This window comes from Pseudopodoces humilis, chromosome 7, assembly GCF_049639895.1.
Source record: "Pseudopodoces humilis isolate 2021_Gansu_Grassland_sample_001 chromosome 7, ASM4963989v1, whole genome shotgun sequence".
NCBI classification, from domain to species: Eukaryota; Metazoa; Chordata; class Aves; order Passeriformes; family Paridae; genus Pseudopodoces; species Pseudopodoces humilis.
In genome coordinates, this window is record NC_142206.1 from 10592115 (window position 1) to 10610447 (window position 18333).

An 18333-nucleotide genomic window follows, 5' to 3' on the forward strand; every position below is an offset into this window, starting at 1 on the left:
GGTGTGACTGTGTCAGAAATCTGAGCACTGTGCATGTGCTTCTGCAGCTAAAATTAACAACCCCAGTTTTGTGTGCCAGCATACATATATATATATATATATATAATATCATTTAACTGTGGACCCCTTGAGAAGGAAGAGCATGCTGGACTCAAGCAGAATATATTCACATTAAATATGCCTATAAGTAGTATGACCTTCCAGGTCTCTGTTCGTGGGAGAAGTAAATTTTCCTGTGACCGTTACAAAACAGTAAGCAGCTCTTGGCTCCTCGATCATGGCAGTGGTGCTGTTGAACAGTAACTAACTTCAGCCTTAGAAGTGTTGTTTTGTTTTGTTTTTTCGCTTTCTTCTGCAGCTTCTTAGGATTTTCTGTGGTTTCTCTTGGGAATAGATATGTATCACCTTTCCAGATAAGCCCTTTTCTGTCGCTGTTTGTGGGTGGTAGTAGATGTAAATGGGTATATTTTGGATATGAGAACTGTGATACTTGAAAATAACTTGCTGTGCACTTCAGACAACTTTTTAGAAAGCACTGAAAAAAATAGTGCATTTGCTGCTTTTGTTGTCTGAGGTAGATTATAATTTGTTGCTGTGAGATCAATTCAGTTGTTTCACTATGGCCAAATGTGACTTGGAATGGACTTTGCAAATCAGCTCAGCAAACTAAACTCTGTTTCACTTTGGGATACAGGAAGGAATCGGTGCAGGTGTGAATGCAATCTCATTTTATTCAGGACTTCATGGGTTTTTTTGCATGGGGGAATAAGAGAGTGGCCACCTGCTTGGCGTAGTGTGTGTGGCTCCAGTTTGACAGGGATTTGTATATGGTAAACGTGGATAATGGGAGCATTGAGAGCTCAGCGTGCTGGGTGCCAGCACAATCACTGTCCTTGCTTCACCTTGGAGGCTGCTCCAGAGGAAAATGCTGCTCTGGTGAGAAATATCAAACCCTCTGTGTAGGCAACACCTGTCAGTAACAGGGTTCAGAAACTTTATAACTGGGGGGAAAGAAAGGAATTCTCTCTTTGCTCCTCTTTTATATTAAATGTAGTAAAATATTCAGTATGGTGAAAATAGGAAAGGTACTGGCTGGGCAATTGAAAGCATGATGCTTGTTTAGTATGTACTAAAGATTTGCTCTAAACACACTCAGTGCCTGCTCTGAAGTGTGGACAGTCCAAGGCTCTATTCCTGGAACGGTCAAAAGCCTACTAAAATTGACACATATGCTTGGCTCTGTGTGTTGTGAGTCAGCCTATTGCTTTTGAATAGTAGTCATATGCATGAAAAAGCCCTCCTCAGTTGGGAATAAGGCTTTAAACAGAGATAAATAAGTAGTCCCAGTGGTTTAAATTACCCATTTCTCTAATTTAACTTCCAAAGGCTAATTAATGTACACAAATGTCCAGTAAAATGTAATATTCAAAAGAATATCCCCCAACAACTGGGTAATAATTCAAAGCAGTTGCAACAAACACTTGCACATCTGAGTAGAATAAATAATTTAGTTGAGTTGCCTTAAGAAATGAAAAAAGAGAAGCCGAGTTACCTCTGTTTCCCCAGTAATGTGGGAACCAAGTGGGAATTGCAGATGGTTATAGCTCAATTCTCAGTAGTTGATGATAACTCAAAAGTGCCAGCACTTTATGTGAGTACTGGCATCATAGTAGATACTAATTAGTAGGTGTATGTCCATATGTATGTGACAGCTATTTTTAGGTGATTGCAAATCATAGAACCAGAGTGCAATTTGGGTTGGAAGGGACCTTAAAGATTATCTCAATCCAACCCCCTGCCATGGGCAGGGTCACTAGACCAGGTCCACTAGACCAGGTTGCTGAAAGCCCCATCCAACCTGGCCTGTTCTCCATACAGTGACATTCCAGGAAGGTAATTTTGCTGTCTCACCTGCCTGCTGGAAGGAATCCACCTGCAATTCAGCCCATCACCACCTCAGACCTGGAGTTCCTGGTGGTTTCCTCCCTTTATTAGCTCACTTTGGTGCCAAGGTGCTTGGTAGGATTGAGTAAACAAAGCTCCAGCCTCCATCCTGGCTTTCTGGATGTTTCCAGTGTCTTGGAGCAGAGAGGAGAAGTGATTCACTGCTTGCCTCATGTATCCTTCTGAGCTGGGGGTCACAAGGGACTCACGGGCACTACTTAGGACAATGTATGTTCGCTTTGAGTCCTGCTGTCCTCTCACCCTCAGCTGTATCTTTACAGAAAAGGAGCAGACATAACTCTTTGCTCAAAGCCTACTAACACCTTTAAATTATCACAGAGAAATGGTCTCACGTTATCCATCCTGTGTCCTGTTTTTTAAGCATTTTATTTTCTTTTGTTTTGTTTTGCAAGAACTTATACTAGGGGAAAAAACATGAACAGTCTTTTTGGATAGCAATGTAAAGCTTCATTTATCCAGGAGAAGTTGGCACTGCCCTTTTAGTGGGATTTGTGTCTTGATACAGATGTACAGATAGAGACTTCTACAGGATTTGAGAAGCATGTAAGAGCAACTAAGGCCATAAATTGTAATAAATATTTTGAAAATGGTTTGTGACAAATGCTATTAAATGCTTTGAAAAAAGATCTGTGACAAACTTGATTATGTTTTATTTTTTTTTAAATTTTTTTTTACCATGTGCTTCCTTGTTGTCCTTTTGCCAGTAACTCAGCAAAATATTGTCAGGGTCATAATCTCTCTGCTTTCAAAATAGCCATTATCCTTCCTGTGCTCTCTTGGAGCCCAGAGATGCTTCAGAGGGATGAGGTTTTCAGCTAAACCTTTGGCTTTAGTTATTTAGCTCTGGGTTTTGCAGTGTGCTGTCTGTTAATGAGATCATTGTGTTGGTCTGTAGCATGGATCAGCATGAGACTGCAATTAGTGTTACCAATCAAAAATCGGGATTTCGTGACTCCGCATGTGCAAGCCCCGTGACAACTGGGCAGCAGTGAGTATCTCATGGGCTTTTTCAAAACCCCACAGTGTTGTAAGGACTGCAGGCATTCTGCTTCGGATCATCTCAGTGTGTTGTGGCTATTTTTAGGTTTTGGGGTGGTTTTTGTTTTCCCTGTGAACTTCAGCAGTCAGTGTGGTTGGGTTAGCAGCAGCACAGGCACTGCATTGTGGTAGCTGTTCTGGAATGGGAGGTCATTGATGTGACTAACCCTGCTATTCAATCATGAAAAAAGCCTTGCTCTGCTCTAATTATGCTACATGATGTCAAAAAGATATTCTTCAGCTCTTACCAAATTTGTGAGAGCCTGATTCATTATAATTATTGGGAGAAAACAATTGGAGTCTGATTAGTTCAGAACTGACACGGCAGGGGAAGGGAAGAAAGATTTGAAAATTTACTTCGGCATTGATTATAATTAGATTCTTGTGTGTGTGAAAATGAGTAACAAGGAAGAGATTCAGGCATATTTTCTACTTGCATAGAAGAGAGACATTCTTTTCAAGTAGTTTCATGTGAATCCTTTCCTTTTCATGAGTGTATTTCAGAATACTGACTCAGAGGCAAAAACATCAGGTAGTTTCCATTTAAACAAGACCCTGGAGTACATTAAAATACTTTACATGCTAACCTAATTGCAGCCCCACAAACACACTGTCTCTAAAGGATATTCCTGGATTCGTTGCTCCCATGACTTTATTCATGCAATGTATCCTGGTTTTACTGATCACTTCTGCCCCACAGCCTTCTTCAAGTGCTTGGGGGTGGCTGTGTGGGATTGAACAGACAACCAGTTCTGCAAAAGGCACCTTCTATACTGATTCAGTGTTCAGGTGCAGGGCAGGCTCAGGTGTGCTGGGCTGTGGTGGATGTGCTCTGTTAGCACAGCCAGAAATGTTGCAGAAGGTTTGGAGTGCCAGGGAATTTCAGGGGTTTCCTGGCTGGAAAGCAAGATTCCTCTCTCATCTGAAATGTACTTTAAAGAAGCAGATGTGAGGCTAAGGAAACAGCAATGGGGAGAAACTCCATTAAATTTCAAAATTCTTCAATCTTACTGATGGAAGACAGTGTTCAGGCCATTTTCTTTACAGACATTACAAAATCTTTAGAATTTGGATTCTTTTTTTCCCCAAACCTCGCTGGTTTTTTCACTGCTTTTTAGTGCTTTAGCTATGACTCATAATGTACTGAATATTTCCAAAATTGATACTTAACTGTAGTGCTCTTAATTCAAATCTGCTGGATCAAAGGGGGAGAGAAAAAGAGAGAAGAAAATGTTTCACATACGTTTTTAATTTGTTCCCAGATAACTGGATTCCTAAGATCATACACTACAGAGAGAAAAAAAAAACTACCACACAGCTGAGTCCACCTTTAACAAAAGCTGTGACTTAGACCTGAGTTAAACATTAACCTGACTTGGACACAAAGACCTGCTTATGGTGATAGTGCCCAAATCACCATGTTCACTTGATTTTTGGAACAAAAGTAAGGAAGCTGGCTCCAGTGATTTTCATACTGTGTGAAAAAACGAAAAAGTTTTAAAAGTCAATACTGGTATTTATAGTAAGGCAGTATTGGGTTGTAGTGGGTTGAATATTTCATATCACAAGATTTTTATATTTTTAATTAGACAACAGTTCAACAAAGGTCATTTTCACATGAATATTCAAGCACGTGACTTCATACCCATTTGCTGAAAATACCTGAGGAACACTCATAATTGATGTGCAGAGAGAGGAAAATGGAAGGTTTCTCAGCAGTGTTTTCTTAGTTCTTTTATTATTGTTTTTCCAATTATTTGCCTGGTTTTGAACATTTGAAAACACTGTGTGCTTTGAAATGTATTTCATGTGTCTGGAAATAGCAGCCATTGTGCAATATTTTTTTTTTCCACTTGTTTTTGTGGAAAAGGAAAAGAAACATTAGAAATCTGTTTGTGTCGTACATTACAAAGACTTGAAACAAACAGGTTTCCAAAACATCCTGGAAAGTTTCAATGATTAGCTTTAATATATGCCATAAAAATCAGTGGTGACCATGAGGAGCTACTACAATAAGTCTGGGTAATACTGTATCCCTAAGAATGCTTCAGAGCTTGTAAATATATAGCCCAGGCAGTTAAAAAAAAATAATTTGCATGTTAAGTATATTGCAAAATAATGTTGTGTGATAACATTTTTAAGAGAAGCACAGGTTTATTATATCTGTATTTTCCTGTTAAATTCTCTCCTAATCAAGTAGTGGAATGAAATGATATTCCACACACTTAAATACCCCAGAAACAAATATTTCCTCCATACTGATATTCATTTCATAATAAGCATAAAAGCTCTGCTTGTAGGAGGCTGACTTCAGCACCTGAAGTGTGGTTTACAAGAATAATTTGCCATCAGAGGGGATTTCATTATGTGTTATCATAGGCAGTGAATCAGGCAGCTAGTATTTGGGGTTTTTCAAGTTGTATCCTTTTCCAGGAGGATTTAAGGGACTTCAGGGATTTCTTTGATGCAGTCTGTTTATTTCCATGGTATGAATATAAGATCTGGTGTTCCTGGGTGCAACAGGAATTAGGGCAGTAGGAAGCAGGTACAGGAGAGCAGTTTTGCAATACCAGCCATGCATTCTCATGCTGTTATTTGACTTAAAAATCAATCCTAACTAGCTCTCAAGGTCTTGCTGTTGCTGTGATTTCAGGCTCTGCCAGGAGGGGTCTGCTCCTGTTTTAGGTCTAGGACTGATCCAAGAATTTGTCTGACTGCATGATGATCTGCATCATGGAAATGATCCAGGATGGAACCGATGCATCAAACTATAATCTTATATTTTCTGAAAGTCCTTCAGTGATAAATTAGGACATTCATTACAGCCCTCCCATTAAAGGAAACATGGTTATTGTATTTGATAAGTTCCTTGTCATCTGAATTGCAGGGATGGCGTGGGGGGTGTGGACCCTTGCACTTGCAAGGTAAATGTTTTACTCATACGTCTTCACTCCTCAATAAGAAAGCTAAAACCATGTGGCAGAAAAGTAGGTTAAGTCAATCCTAGTTCCTTGAAGTCTTTGAATGCTTTAAAATATTTCCCTGTTATGGAAAATGTTTTCTTGTAAAAGGAGCTAAGGAACACAATGTCTGGTTTGTGCAGTGTGGGGTTTTTGTCCCTTTTCTTTTCTTGGTCATCTGGGGAAATCACTCATGTGTGCTCAGCCTTTATTTCATGGAGATGTTATTCAGTTGTGGGGGTTTTATTTCCACAAAGGTGTTCCAGTGTGCTTTTCTGTTTAAGCCCATGACGCTGTTGGCATAGGAAGTGCACATCCTGCTGCTCTGAAGGGGAAAGTAAAGGATAAATGGTGGAAAATAGGGGCATATCTTTCAGATATTAAGTGATTTTTTCATGGCTGTGACCAGTTGTGTTTTACAGGTTTAAAAAAAACAACAACAGAAATGAAGACTTTATAACAAAAACTCTAGTCAAAACCTCTGTTCTTCATTTTATCATTTTAACATTGAATCAGCAAGTGCAAGAGGAGTGTGAAATTACAATCCTTGTGTCGCATTATATTGGGAATGGCGAAAGTAACGACACAGACTCTCTTGTGGTTGTACAGGAGAGCAAGTTTTATTATTCCTGATCTCCATTTATAGACAGGTCTGAGAAGGTCCAAGAGGTAAAAACTCACATTGGTCATTAAACCAACACATCACCATCATTGGACAATTGGACAACTACACCCTTTGACTGTTTCTTCCAAGTGAACAACAGGTATCCAAAAAACACCTGCAAATGTTGTTTTTCTTCTCCAAGGACTGTTTGGATTCCTCCTTATGATTTCTCAGGCCAGAGTGAGAACCTTGTGTGACTTAGTTTCACACAGACACTGTGCTCCCTGACTGCTTTCTTGCATTCAGCATCCATAATCCTTGTATTACATCCAGATTCCTATGTCTTGCGGTAAACACTTGCTCCCTAGACTTGGCAGCTGGCTCTTGATTCCCGTGGAGGAGAACATCATCACGGCACTGGAAATCCAAGGCTTGAGATGGTTCTGAAATGAGTATCTGTGGGTCAGTGATTTAGAGGATCTGCACTGCTCACCACTGGGGCCCGCAGGATAAGAAGGATGTGGAGCTACTGAAGTGCAAAGGAGGTTCATGAAGATGATCAGGGCGCTGCAGCACCTCTCCTAAAGCTGGAGTTGTTCAGCTTGGAAAGCCACCCCTCTCCTGGTGCTCTTTTCGTTCTATCTATCTGTGGCTGTGAGGGAAAACAGTATTTCCTGGGCAGTGCACAGGGGGGGCTTTCCCTGTGTTTTTGGGGTCTGAATGCTGTTGTTCCCTCAGGGTCAATAATTCACACACTGATATTGAGGCATTTGTCATCCCCACAGGGGTTTGTAGGGTCTGTGAGGGTTGGCATAGCTCATGTTCCAGGAAGCACACTGAATCTACATCTGCTTACTGATAGACTGGATTGGGATGAATGTGTTTCCAATATTCTAGACATTCTTCAGAGTAGGAGTGAACATTAATATTTAGATATTTAAAAGGTAAAATCCTGATATTTAATTGTTTTTACCCTGTTTCTTTGGAGCATAATAGGTAATTTAACAAAATCTTTATTTGGAATATTGTCCTATGTAAAGAATACTGTTATTTAATTCATAAGCAGAAATTCCTAATGAAGTAATTTAGCTTCTTTTGGATAATCTAGCATGAAAAGTTTTTAGAAGTTTTCTGGCAATCTTGAATAAGTTGTGCTGGCATATGATGAAGCAGACCTTAATTGGCACAGTCGGCTCGCTGTGACTCTGAGTCTGGTCTGGCTGGGCAAGCATGGCAAAATGGAGGGACAGGAATGATGGAGTTACCCAAAATACTTTAATGATGACAAAATACAAACCGTAGAAACCACACATTCTGGGGGCAAGCTCCAAAGACCAGGGGTGTGGCAAATTTAACAATATACAGGGATAATTGAGGGCAGGGGTCCAATTGTGAACATGGACCAGGGACATGAGCTATTATGGAATGATCCCAGTAGCATCCTAATTTCCATCCTTTCAGTACCCCGCCTCCCAGGTCTCAGGTTAATGCCTTCTGTACAAGTCACATGAGCTAAGACACTATCCATCCCAGCAGGTTCAGTTCTTACACTTAGTGCAAATTAGGGAGACATTTTGACTGCTTTGTGTGCTTAGTTTTCAGGTAATACATTTTGAAATAAATTCCAACAGCTGGAAGTTTGCATAACAGATTAAAAATTATTTAATAGGCCTGTTTAACCTGTGAGATGGAATTTATTAGAATTGGTGGCTATTTAGGACCTTTAAAGGTTACTCTGGTAATACAGTAAAGGAGTTTCCTCATGATTAAACTGCTGTATGACTAATATCCACCAGAAGTGTTTTTGGGAAAAGAACCTTTAAAACTTTCTCGATAACAGCTATGAAGAAAAAAACGTCAAAAGGAAAATGCAAAAAAAAAAAACTTGTGTGGAAATTGAAATCTCTTGTGCACACACTGCTGCTGTAGAATATTCTGCTGACTTCCTGATGGTCCATTCAAGCTGTAACATGTTCAGGAGCTTGCTGTCATCTGCCCTGAGCTTTGATGTCAGGTTGCTGAATAGAAAAATCCATACTAGAGTAAGCTGAAATCTTGATCTGCACAAGGCCTTGAATTTTAATGCTGTTGACTTGTTTCAAAGAGGGGAAAAAAAAAAGCAGTGATCTGAAATTCCGAAATCAACCTTTTGGATACTGGGGGGTACAAAGAATTCTCATTTTTCAGGTTGTGTTATGAGTAACAGTTTATTTTTTTTTTTGTCTGTCTCCTAACAGATTTATACTGATTGGGCTAATCACTATCTAGCAAAATCTGGTCACAAAAGGTTGATAAAGGATCTACAGCAAGATGTGACTGATGGAGTCCTGCTAGCTGAAATAATCCAAGTTGTAGGTGAGTGGCTTTCTGTGTTCATTGCCAAGTATCCACCAGCTCGCTCAGGCAATCCCTTTTTTTAATCTTCTACACTAACACAGAGTGCATGAGGGGAAATCCATCAAACTGCATAGAATTATATAGATCATTTTCCTTCAGAGGTTTTGCTAATTAATTTGAAAAAGCCTTGTCTTATAGTGGAAAAATATTGGATGTTGATGCAGTAATACATAGCAATATTATTCCACATGGCTGAATGTTAAAAAACAGCTCATGAGATACTTTTTTTCTGGTAGGATGCAGTTAGCCCTCACTATTTCTAATACCTCTTCAGTACTGGTCTAAATATAATTCACAGTGATATTGCCTCCTGTGTTGAACCTCCTGCCTTCCAGTTGGATTTGGGAGATCCATATATACAGCTGGGAAAGGAGAAGGGGTTTAATATTTGTGTGGCAGAAAAAGAAATCTTTCATAATGAGCTTTCAGATGAGGAAAATCACTTACCATTAGAATAAATCTCAAGTGCAATTTTATCCAAAGCCTTTAGTTCTCTTAAATTAGTGCATTAATGCTCATAGATATTGAAAGGTCTGAAAAATTTTCATGTAGTGCTGCATATTGTCCCTCTTCCCTTGGGCCTGGATCCTTCATTAGTTCCTTCAAAGGCTCATCCATCTAGTGCTGGGGATGCCACAAAACACATGTATGGGCCAATGGAGATGGATGGAATGGGAAAGCCTGCTAATGGGAATTAGGACAACCATTGTTAGGAGCAAACTGACAGATTTAAGATGCAAATTAAGAAGCCTGCAATGAAGGAACAGGACATCAGTGCATGCATATTTATTACATGTGTTTGAGATGCTGTAAGGGAGCTAGTTCTGGGTTTAAGGTAGGGATCTACAAGCACTGTTCTGGAATGACACTGTGAAGCATCTTCCAGTGATTCTACTGGGATATGTTAAAATAAGATTTTGTGTCTCTGCTGTAGAGCAACATTATATCTCAGTAGCATTTTAGACCTGCCGTGCAGTTACAGAGGTGTAAAAACAGGCCATGAATTAATTTATGATTATGTGTCGACAGGTATTCACTATGAACAATGCTCCTTCCTATATCCATTTCCTTTAATAGGAAAGGTTTTTGGAAACTTGGGAGCAGTTACATGTTGATTCCTTTCATGCCTGTCTAGCTACCCTGCCTTAACACAGTTGTAGGAAACTTCTGCATGAGAGCATGTGTGCAAGAATACCACCATCAAAATGTGGACGTGGTTCCTTCTACCAAATATTTAAATGTATCTCTTTGAGTATTGACTTGTGAAAACTTATATGAAATTCAAATTACTCGTTCTAAAATACCTAACCAATTATTGCTTTGATCACCTTTGCAGGTTTGGGGTTTTTCGTAATTTTTATAACTACCTTTTGGCTAATATTTAAGATAAGGTCTGCAAGGTTTCAAAAGTTGGGGTAGGAGGGGAAGTATTTCTTTTTCAAATCACCTTTTTCATGTGAAAGAAAGGTTATATTTAAACATTCTAGTTTAATCCTCCACATTAATAATGAAGAAAAGTAATTTGTATCTTCTGTGCATGGCTTTTAGGCAGCTGCATATCATTGTCACAAAGATGAGGAGGGCTTTCACATCTAGAAGCAGCTTTATCTATAGCCTGCAAAATCCATCCTTTTTTTCCTAACTACATAGTAAGAAAGCTTTGATAGGCAGTGCAGGAGAGGGTCTTTTATGTTATGGTGTGCTATGTGTAAAAGCAACTATTTGCGAGGCAGTTAAAATGTATTCATATCATTCTGGTTCATTTCAGCTCAAAATTTATGAGCCTGTAAAAGAATGTAAAAGAATGCCTTAGCAATGCCATATAAACATAGTAGCTGCGTTTAAATCCATGAATGCAGATACACTGGGTCTGACCTAGGTTCTTAAAGGTGTCTCTGTACACATGTCCCAAACAAGAGACAGCTTGTATACAATTTCATTACTCTCCTTTCAAGTAATTGTGAATGGTGCCAATTTATAGGAATACAACTATCAATTTTTAAAAGTGTTATAAATTTAGTTGATGGAGATATTTCATGGTACTTAAGTGAGAGATGGTAAATATTACAGGATGGGTGCACAGGACTTGGGAAATGGGCTTTAATGAATGCAACTTTGTTTCTGTATGACCAAAGCTGAGATGGTGTTCCTGGAAGCAGTGTGTGCTCTTCACGTGTAGGGGCTGATGGACCACTCTGGGGAGCGCACTGTGGATTTAGCTGCAGTCTTTTTCAGATTAGCATCAATTTTTCATTGCATTGCTGTGGGATAAAGGTGTGCTGTGACATGGATATGTAAAAGGGGTCCTATCAGGCAAGAGTGAAGTTGTGTCACTGCTTTGTTTCTCATGGCTATGACTGCTACTCAAATATTGTGCCAAATGTGATCCTCTTAACCAAGGAAATGAAGTGGGATGGAGTTCTGACTGGTGTCCTCAGAATACATGGGACTGCTAGAAAATACAGCTTTTAATGGATGAATCAAATGGGATGTGAGTGCTTGCCTTTATTACAGTGAAAAAACTGTGAAACTGAACTTCGGTTGTAACTGGTTCTTCAGACTCAAACACAAAGTCATTTCAGCATCCAAGGCTGCAAGGTGAAACTGAGCAAACTCAAGAATGTAAGGCAAACACCTTGGGGATTTCACTGTTTCACCTCTAACCTTAAAGGTGGAAACTGTGTTCTTCTGCAGGTTGGAGTAGCATGTAAGCCATGGTCAAGAGTCTTGAAAAGTTATTTAATGATTTGTGCTTTAAAAAAGGAAAAAAAAAAATATTATTAGTTATCATAAATTTCCCATGTGGATTTAAAACGTGTATTCACTCTCCAAGCAAACCAACTGCCATGCTAACATCTCTTCATGTGTAGTGCTCACTTTTCCACCCAGCAGTAATTCAGCTTCTAGAGCTCACATCTTTCTTGTAGTTTAAAGGAATTCCCCGTCACAGTACAAGAGGTTGTTAGAGCAGTTGGCTTCTGCCCCAGCTGTCTCTGGAGGCATGACCCAGTAGAGAACTCCAGCTGCTTTTTTGCTTTTTGTGGCTCTCAGTGTTTCACACATTCACTTGGCTTGGACAGCTACAATCCAAAACTCCTTTACTGAGCGGGTGAGCAGGTGCTCAGGAAATCATTGTAAAAAATAGATGCCTTTGGTTTAGGTTTTCTGCTTTATCACATTTTTTTTTGCTTTTCAGCAAATGAAAAGATTGAAGACATCAATGGCTGCCCAAAAAATAGATCTCAAATGGTAAGTAGTAAAGTGGTCTGTTGTTTGTGTGCATGGCTGAGTGAAAGGCTGGGACTTCAATGTCTGAGACTTTTAATAACAATTTTAATTAATTTTTCACAGTAGTGAACTAAAAGTATAATCTTCATAACATTAATATTACAGTTCTTGCCCCATTGTACTCCACAGTAGTTGAATCAGGCCTTATAATTTATCACATTATATTTACAATTGAGATTAATTTTTACATTGCAACTGTAAATTTCTGAAATATCACATAATTGAACAGAAATACATAGAAATAAAGAATTAGATATTTGAAAGTATGATTGAGTTCCTGTATCTTTTGAAATGAAACAAAGTAAATGAGCAATATGAATGAAAAGAAAAAAAATCATAAAATTCAAGATGCAATTTGTTGACAAATAAGAAATCGGTGTGTATCTTGCTTGTGTTTAATATTCAAACCTGGAGAACCAAAAATCAGTCCAGGAAAATGAAAGGCATAAAACACCTCAAGATTGTATTTGCTTTCAGTATTGCTAAAGGTATAGCAGAATTTTATTAAGAACACAAATAATAAAAAACTGGTTTTTAGGGTATTTAAAATTTATGATACTTCAAACAAGGTTACTTCCTTCTGTATCTTGATGAAAAGTCATTTTACAACATAAATTCTGATTCCTTTTGGCATTGCAAATGCTTGCTTTGGGACACTTGGATGTCTGTTCTCTGTGTGAAGCTATTTTAATGTTTCTTGTATTTTTATGAGTGTTCCTGACTGCTCCTACTTTCATGACTTCAACATGAGCACAGCCACTCATGTAGTAAAATAAAATAAAGATTTAAGGAGAGCTTGACATCTTAAGTCAAAACCCACATTCTGCTCTGCTCTTCCCCTTTGGCTTTTTGTTGTTTCTTGGAAGTTGCCAATCTTGTTGAAACCGTGGAGCAAGCGCTCTGTAAAAAGCAAGCCATCAGAAAGATTTATCATTGCTCCTTTTTGCTGCTTTGAAGAAGGTGGTTGCTGTTCTTGCTGTAGCCACAGCAGCTGTCTGGAGTGTAAATAATGAGAAAATTTTGACAATTACTATAATTTAATGTTCCACAAGTGTGTTGTAAGAAGTGAATTTCATTCAGGACTGGAGTCTGTAACCAATTGCGGGACATTGCAGCTAAAAAAGTCACTTCAAGTCGTTATTGCCAATGAAGAGAGTGTTGCTCTATTGGATAGTGGGATGCATGTAGCAGGTTGCTTATGGAAGCCGGATCAGGTTATAACCAGAGGCATGCAGGGGGCATGTGCTGGGTCAGGAATGCTGGACAGGGCTGGAAGGACGCATTTGGTCTGTGCTGCCTCCTCTGACATTACTCCACTGATATTACTCATTCAGGAGGTAGTGGTGAGTGGGACAGTCCCCCCCACTCCTAAGACCTGCAGTCACAGCTGGGCATACCCAGAAGCTTTCCTCATGTGAGGAAAATGAGAATTACGCCTAGGGCTTTTTATCAAGTGCACATGCTTACAGAGCTCTTTGTCATCTGACTATAAAAATACTGTGGTTGCCCAGAAAAGCTGTGGCTGCTCTATCCCTGGAAGTGTTCAAGGCCAGGTTGGATGGGGCTTAGAGCAACCTGGTCTAGTGGAAGGTGAAACTAGATGATCTTTAAGGATCCTTCCAACTTAAATCATTCCATGATTCTTCTAAGGCAGAACATAGGAATCTTCATAGGGGTGGTGTTCATGCAGTTACTTGCAGTGCTTAGGGAGACAGCCCTTTGTCAGGTGCAGGACAAACGTGGTATAGTGCTTGTTTTAGGTACGGCAGTCTTCATCCTTTGCCTTTCAGAGTACTCTATTAATACAGCTTACAGGGTCCTGCAGAGTGTGGTAACTGGTGTTTGTGTCTGGTGACCCTGGCTCAGAGAGTATCTAAGGCCACCTAGATACTTAGGTAATGTCCAGTCTTCTTTCAAATCCATCTTTCAGTTAGAAGTGTCCATATCCATACTGAAAGGTGAGCACCACAGATGAGGTGATCTGGGGGGATTAAAAAAAAAAAAAAAGCAAGCACCAATAAATGGAGATTTAACTTTGCTCATTGCAAATCTCAGAGGGAAGAAAACCTTCTACTGTCCTCTTTTCTCTTTGTAGAGTCCCAATGCCTTGAGCAGGCACAGGAGCTGTGCTGTGATGAATCAGCTCACTCCCAGCCAGGTGTATCAGCTTAGAAAGCTGGACCAAATCTGTGTAGTCCCAAATCCATTAAAGGACATGGGGAAAAGAAGTGTCTTCACTTCCATGTGGCTCAGTCCCAAGCTGGTGATGCCAAATCTGAGGGAGCTCTCTGCAGAGCCAGATCCAGCCTCTCTGCCTTGTTCACAGTGTTGGAGAGACCAGTCAAATTGGCCCAAACTGAGCATTAGAGACAGCTTGGGTCTGTCAGGCTCCAAGCCAGTGCTAATAAGCCTTGTCAAGTGAAGTTTAGTACTGCAGAACAATGTGGGACCATCCATGCTTATCAGTCTCATCCCAGTGCCAAAAATGACATGACAAGGTCCCCACTGGCTCCATGAAAAATCACTTAGGTGAGAACCTTTCCTCCCATCATCATCCTGTCTGGGTTTTTCTGCTGAGGGGAGTATTCCTGTCTTCCTTTGCTCCAGATAAGAGTTGGCTGGCTTTTATATAATCTATTACAGACTATTCTATAGCTTGTCCTCTGCATAAAATCTGTTTCAGGGCTTTTTTCCCCCCAGCCTCCATATTTTTGTACTGTAATTCTGATGATTAGTTCCAGCTGGATGCAGAAAATACTGTGGGTAAGAGAGGATGTACTTGTATGGAGCTCAGGCTCTGGGACCAAGAACATTTGGAGAGCATTGCAGTATTTGGGTTTTTCAAACCCCAGAAAATGTTGTCATAGTTCTTGATAACTGGGTGAAGGGCAATAAATCAAGGCCAGTTTCCTCTCCTACACAGTTCTGAAAAGAGGACCTAGGTGAATAAACCTGAGTAGGGCTATCTCTGTTGATATTGTTTGTTTATAGAAAAACAGATATTTTCCCTTTTTTTTTATTTGCTTCTTGTTTAGGGCATGATTTTAGAGTATAACATGTGGCATCTTGCAGATCATGGGAGGTTGGTACCTGCCCTCCTAGGTACTATTGATTATTCTTACTGTTGTGGGTGCCTTTGTAAGTGCTGAATGTTACCTCTTGTAAAAAGATTCATACCATTTGCAGTTGTAAAATGATAAAACCCAAAGTGCATAGTTGTCTATGCTACATTATATACGTATGAATATAGCAAAACTGAAAGGAAGAGAATTGGAGAACCTGTGGGTGGATACACCAGACTTTCATCTTCCTATGTCTGGGGAAGTTATGCGACACCCAGGACAAGAATTTGGAGCAACAGAAAGGTACTTAGGCTTAACTAACATCACAGCACCTCCTATAAATATGTGAGGAAGTTACTGTGGTTCGCCTGTGGGTTGGTGCTCGGGCTTTAATATTTTTCTGGATCACTTTGTGTCTGTATCTGTTCTCAAACACAAAAAGGGAGGTATTTATTTTTTTCGTGTGTTGACAGGACGTTTTTAAGAATTGTCTCTTTCTGATGCAGATATGAAGCTGTAGTGGTAAACTAGTATCACCCAGTCTTCCTACTGCTGTTTGTCTTGGAAACAAAGGATCTTGTACTGACTCCAGTGTGGGTCAGAGCCAGCATTTCTTCCCAAGAACTGTATGGAAGTTGGGATGAAGGCCGTGTTTTCATAAAATAATTTAATTTTCAAGGAAACCTTGCTTCTAGTGATGGGAATTTGACTATTATTTTCATATTTGACTGATTTTTTGTGTTCTGATAATGAGCTATTTTGTAATGTGTGTAACTCCTAAGGAACAGTTTGTATGGAAATTTTCCACCATGGTGAGGACCTTGGTTTTGATTTGAACAGTACTGAGAATATTAATTCAGCTGTTGGGGAAAGGTAACCACTCCCCTCCTTAGTGTGATCCTTGCCAGCTCCATGAATTATTTTTTTTATTGTCAAAAGAGCATAGATGTTGAAATCTCCATTACTAATTTCTGAGTATGGCATGTGTTAGTCATATTTCTGAGTTCTTTTTCTCGAGAACTTTAGTGAATTGATGTAACAGATGTGAGTGCTGCCATGATGTGGTCCATACTCACAGATTATAGGTGGGCTCACACATTCATGACTTGGTTGGAAGGAATAATATGAGCTGGAACCATGTGCATGCATCTGCATGACCCGAGCAGCTCTCTATGTGTGTGTAATACCCGCTAAGGGAGGGAGCTGCTGTGTTATGTATAAATAACTAAAAATAGCTGCCCTATTTATAAAAAAAAAAAAAAAAAAAAAAAAATCTTAGTTACCTGTTTTCTCACAGAAAATAATTCTGTCTCTGCTCTTTGAGAACAGGCACCCACTTTAACCTGCTCCTCTAAACGTTTTGAGCAGTTTTATACAGCCAGTGTTGTCCAAACATTGCTGTAGGAAGGTGTAATAAATCTTCCAGGCTGTTGCTCCAGCCCCTCTGAGTCCCAAAGCCAAGCAGGGCTCTGCTGCCGGGGCATGTGCTGCTAATTCAGGGGAGCAGCCCTGCTGGAAGATCAAAAGCCTCACAAGCACATTTCTTCTCTGTGGATTTCTAGCATAGGATTTTTGGAAATGTATCCCAGGGGTTAAATATAGCTGTGTATTTTCAAGTAACCCAACTCCAAGGCTGAGCAAATGTAGTAGAGGGAACTTTCCCATCATCTAAGCCTTCCCCCACTTTGCCGGGGGAGTTTGTAACCAGGAGCATATGTTTGGAAATTTAATCTGGTTTGATGTTACCATGGTAACAGATGGGTGTCTTCTGGCCCTAACCTGTGGTGCAGTTCCCCACAGCTGAAGGTCAGCTAAGGGGGAAGACATCCCCCAGTGCCCTGGCCAGTGACAGACACCAGCTTAGCTTCTGTGACTGCCTGTGCAGGGACATGGCCAAATAGCAAGTTCTGGAATGTTGAAATAATTTTCTATATGCTCTCAGGGTTTCTGTTGGTCATGTATGAACCCATGCTGTGATGCAGACAACAATGATTTACTACAGAGATGATCTGCCAGGTTGCATATACTTACCTGTTCTTCAGCCTCAGTTTATATGACTCTTGCTCCAAATTTGTTTAATTTCTGGAAGGGATGGCTTCCAGAACTCTTCTCTGCATGCAGGGATGGGTCATAAGGCAGTGTGTGCCTCCTGCATTGGATGGGTGTGTAGGGTGCCTTTGGAGACATTGCTGCTGACACACTTATTTCAGTTCCATAATGGATCACCTTCGTGGTCCCCAGGGGGCTGCTGTCAATTCTTCACCCTTTACAGTGATGCAAGAATTTGTACATCATTTGTCTCGGAAACAGTGTGAGGTTCAATAAAGAGCAACAAAGTAATTTTTATGGAAAAAATGAAACATATGAGCTTTACTATAAAGACAGAATTAGATTCTGTTTGATCATTTACATCAGTTAAATGGAATTACTGCACTTTGAATACCTATGGTTCTGCTCACCCTGTATGGACTAAATACATGAAAACCCAAATGGATTGAGGGGTCAGAGTCATTCCACATGTTTATATGGAGATGTCTGTAGCTTCCACTTATATATTTTCACCTACACCAAAGTTTAGAAGCACCATTACCATAATTTTCTGCCATGACCATTATTGATGTAAAATTATTACATAGATATACCTTTTATACAATATTTTGCAAACACATAGCTTGTTATTATGCTTGGCATAAGTGGGGAAAACTGTGAAATCATGGATGAGAACCTTTTCTAACTAAGAAGAAAAAGTTTGATTGATTTGAGGATAGGTGGAAGTAAAAATGCATTTGTTACTCTCCTTCATTTTGGTGCTATAAGAATTAAGGCTGTTTGTATGGAAATTCTCATTCTCATGCCTGGGTGTTTTTTTCCACAGGAGATGCAGTGATAAGCCCTTCACTGTGGAATATGTGTAAACAGATCATAGCCATTACAAGGAATTAAACAGTCCAAAGAAATAAACTTCTTGTCTCTGTGTCTTGTCACAGATCTTTCATTTCCAGCCATTGCTTATACACTG

At 39.7% G+C, this 18333-nt stretch overlaps 1 protein-coding gene across 10 annotated transcripts in view; it reads left to right on the forward strand.

The window, feature by feature from the left end:
* Nucleotides 1-18333, forward strand: part of NAV2 (neuron navigator 2) — a 385416-nt gene that overhangs the window by 226210 nt on the left and 140873 nt on the right. For 9 of the 10 annotated variants that reach the window (XM_088057228.1, XM_088057233.1, XM_088057230.1 and 6 more), the window contains 2 exons: nt 8805-8922; nt 12161-12213. In XM_088057228.1, coding sequence (XP_087913354.1) covers nt 8805-8922; nt 12161-12213 — 171 coding nt within the window. Of the gene's footprint in view, nt 1-136; nt 253-8804; nt 8923-12160; nt 12214-18333 lie in introns of those variants that run through there. The other variant, XM_088057231.1, reaches the window with a different exon arrangement.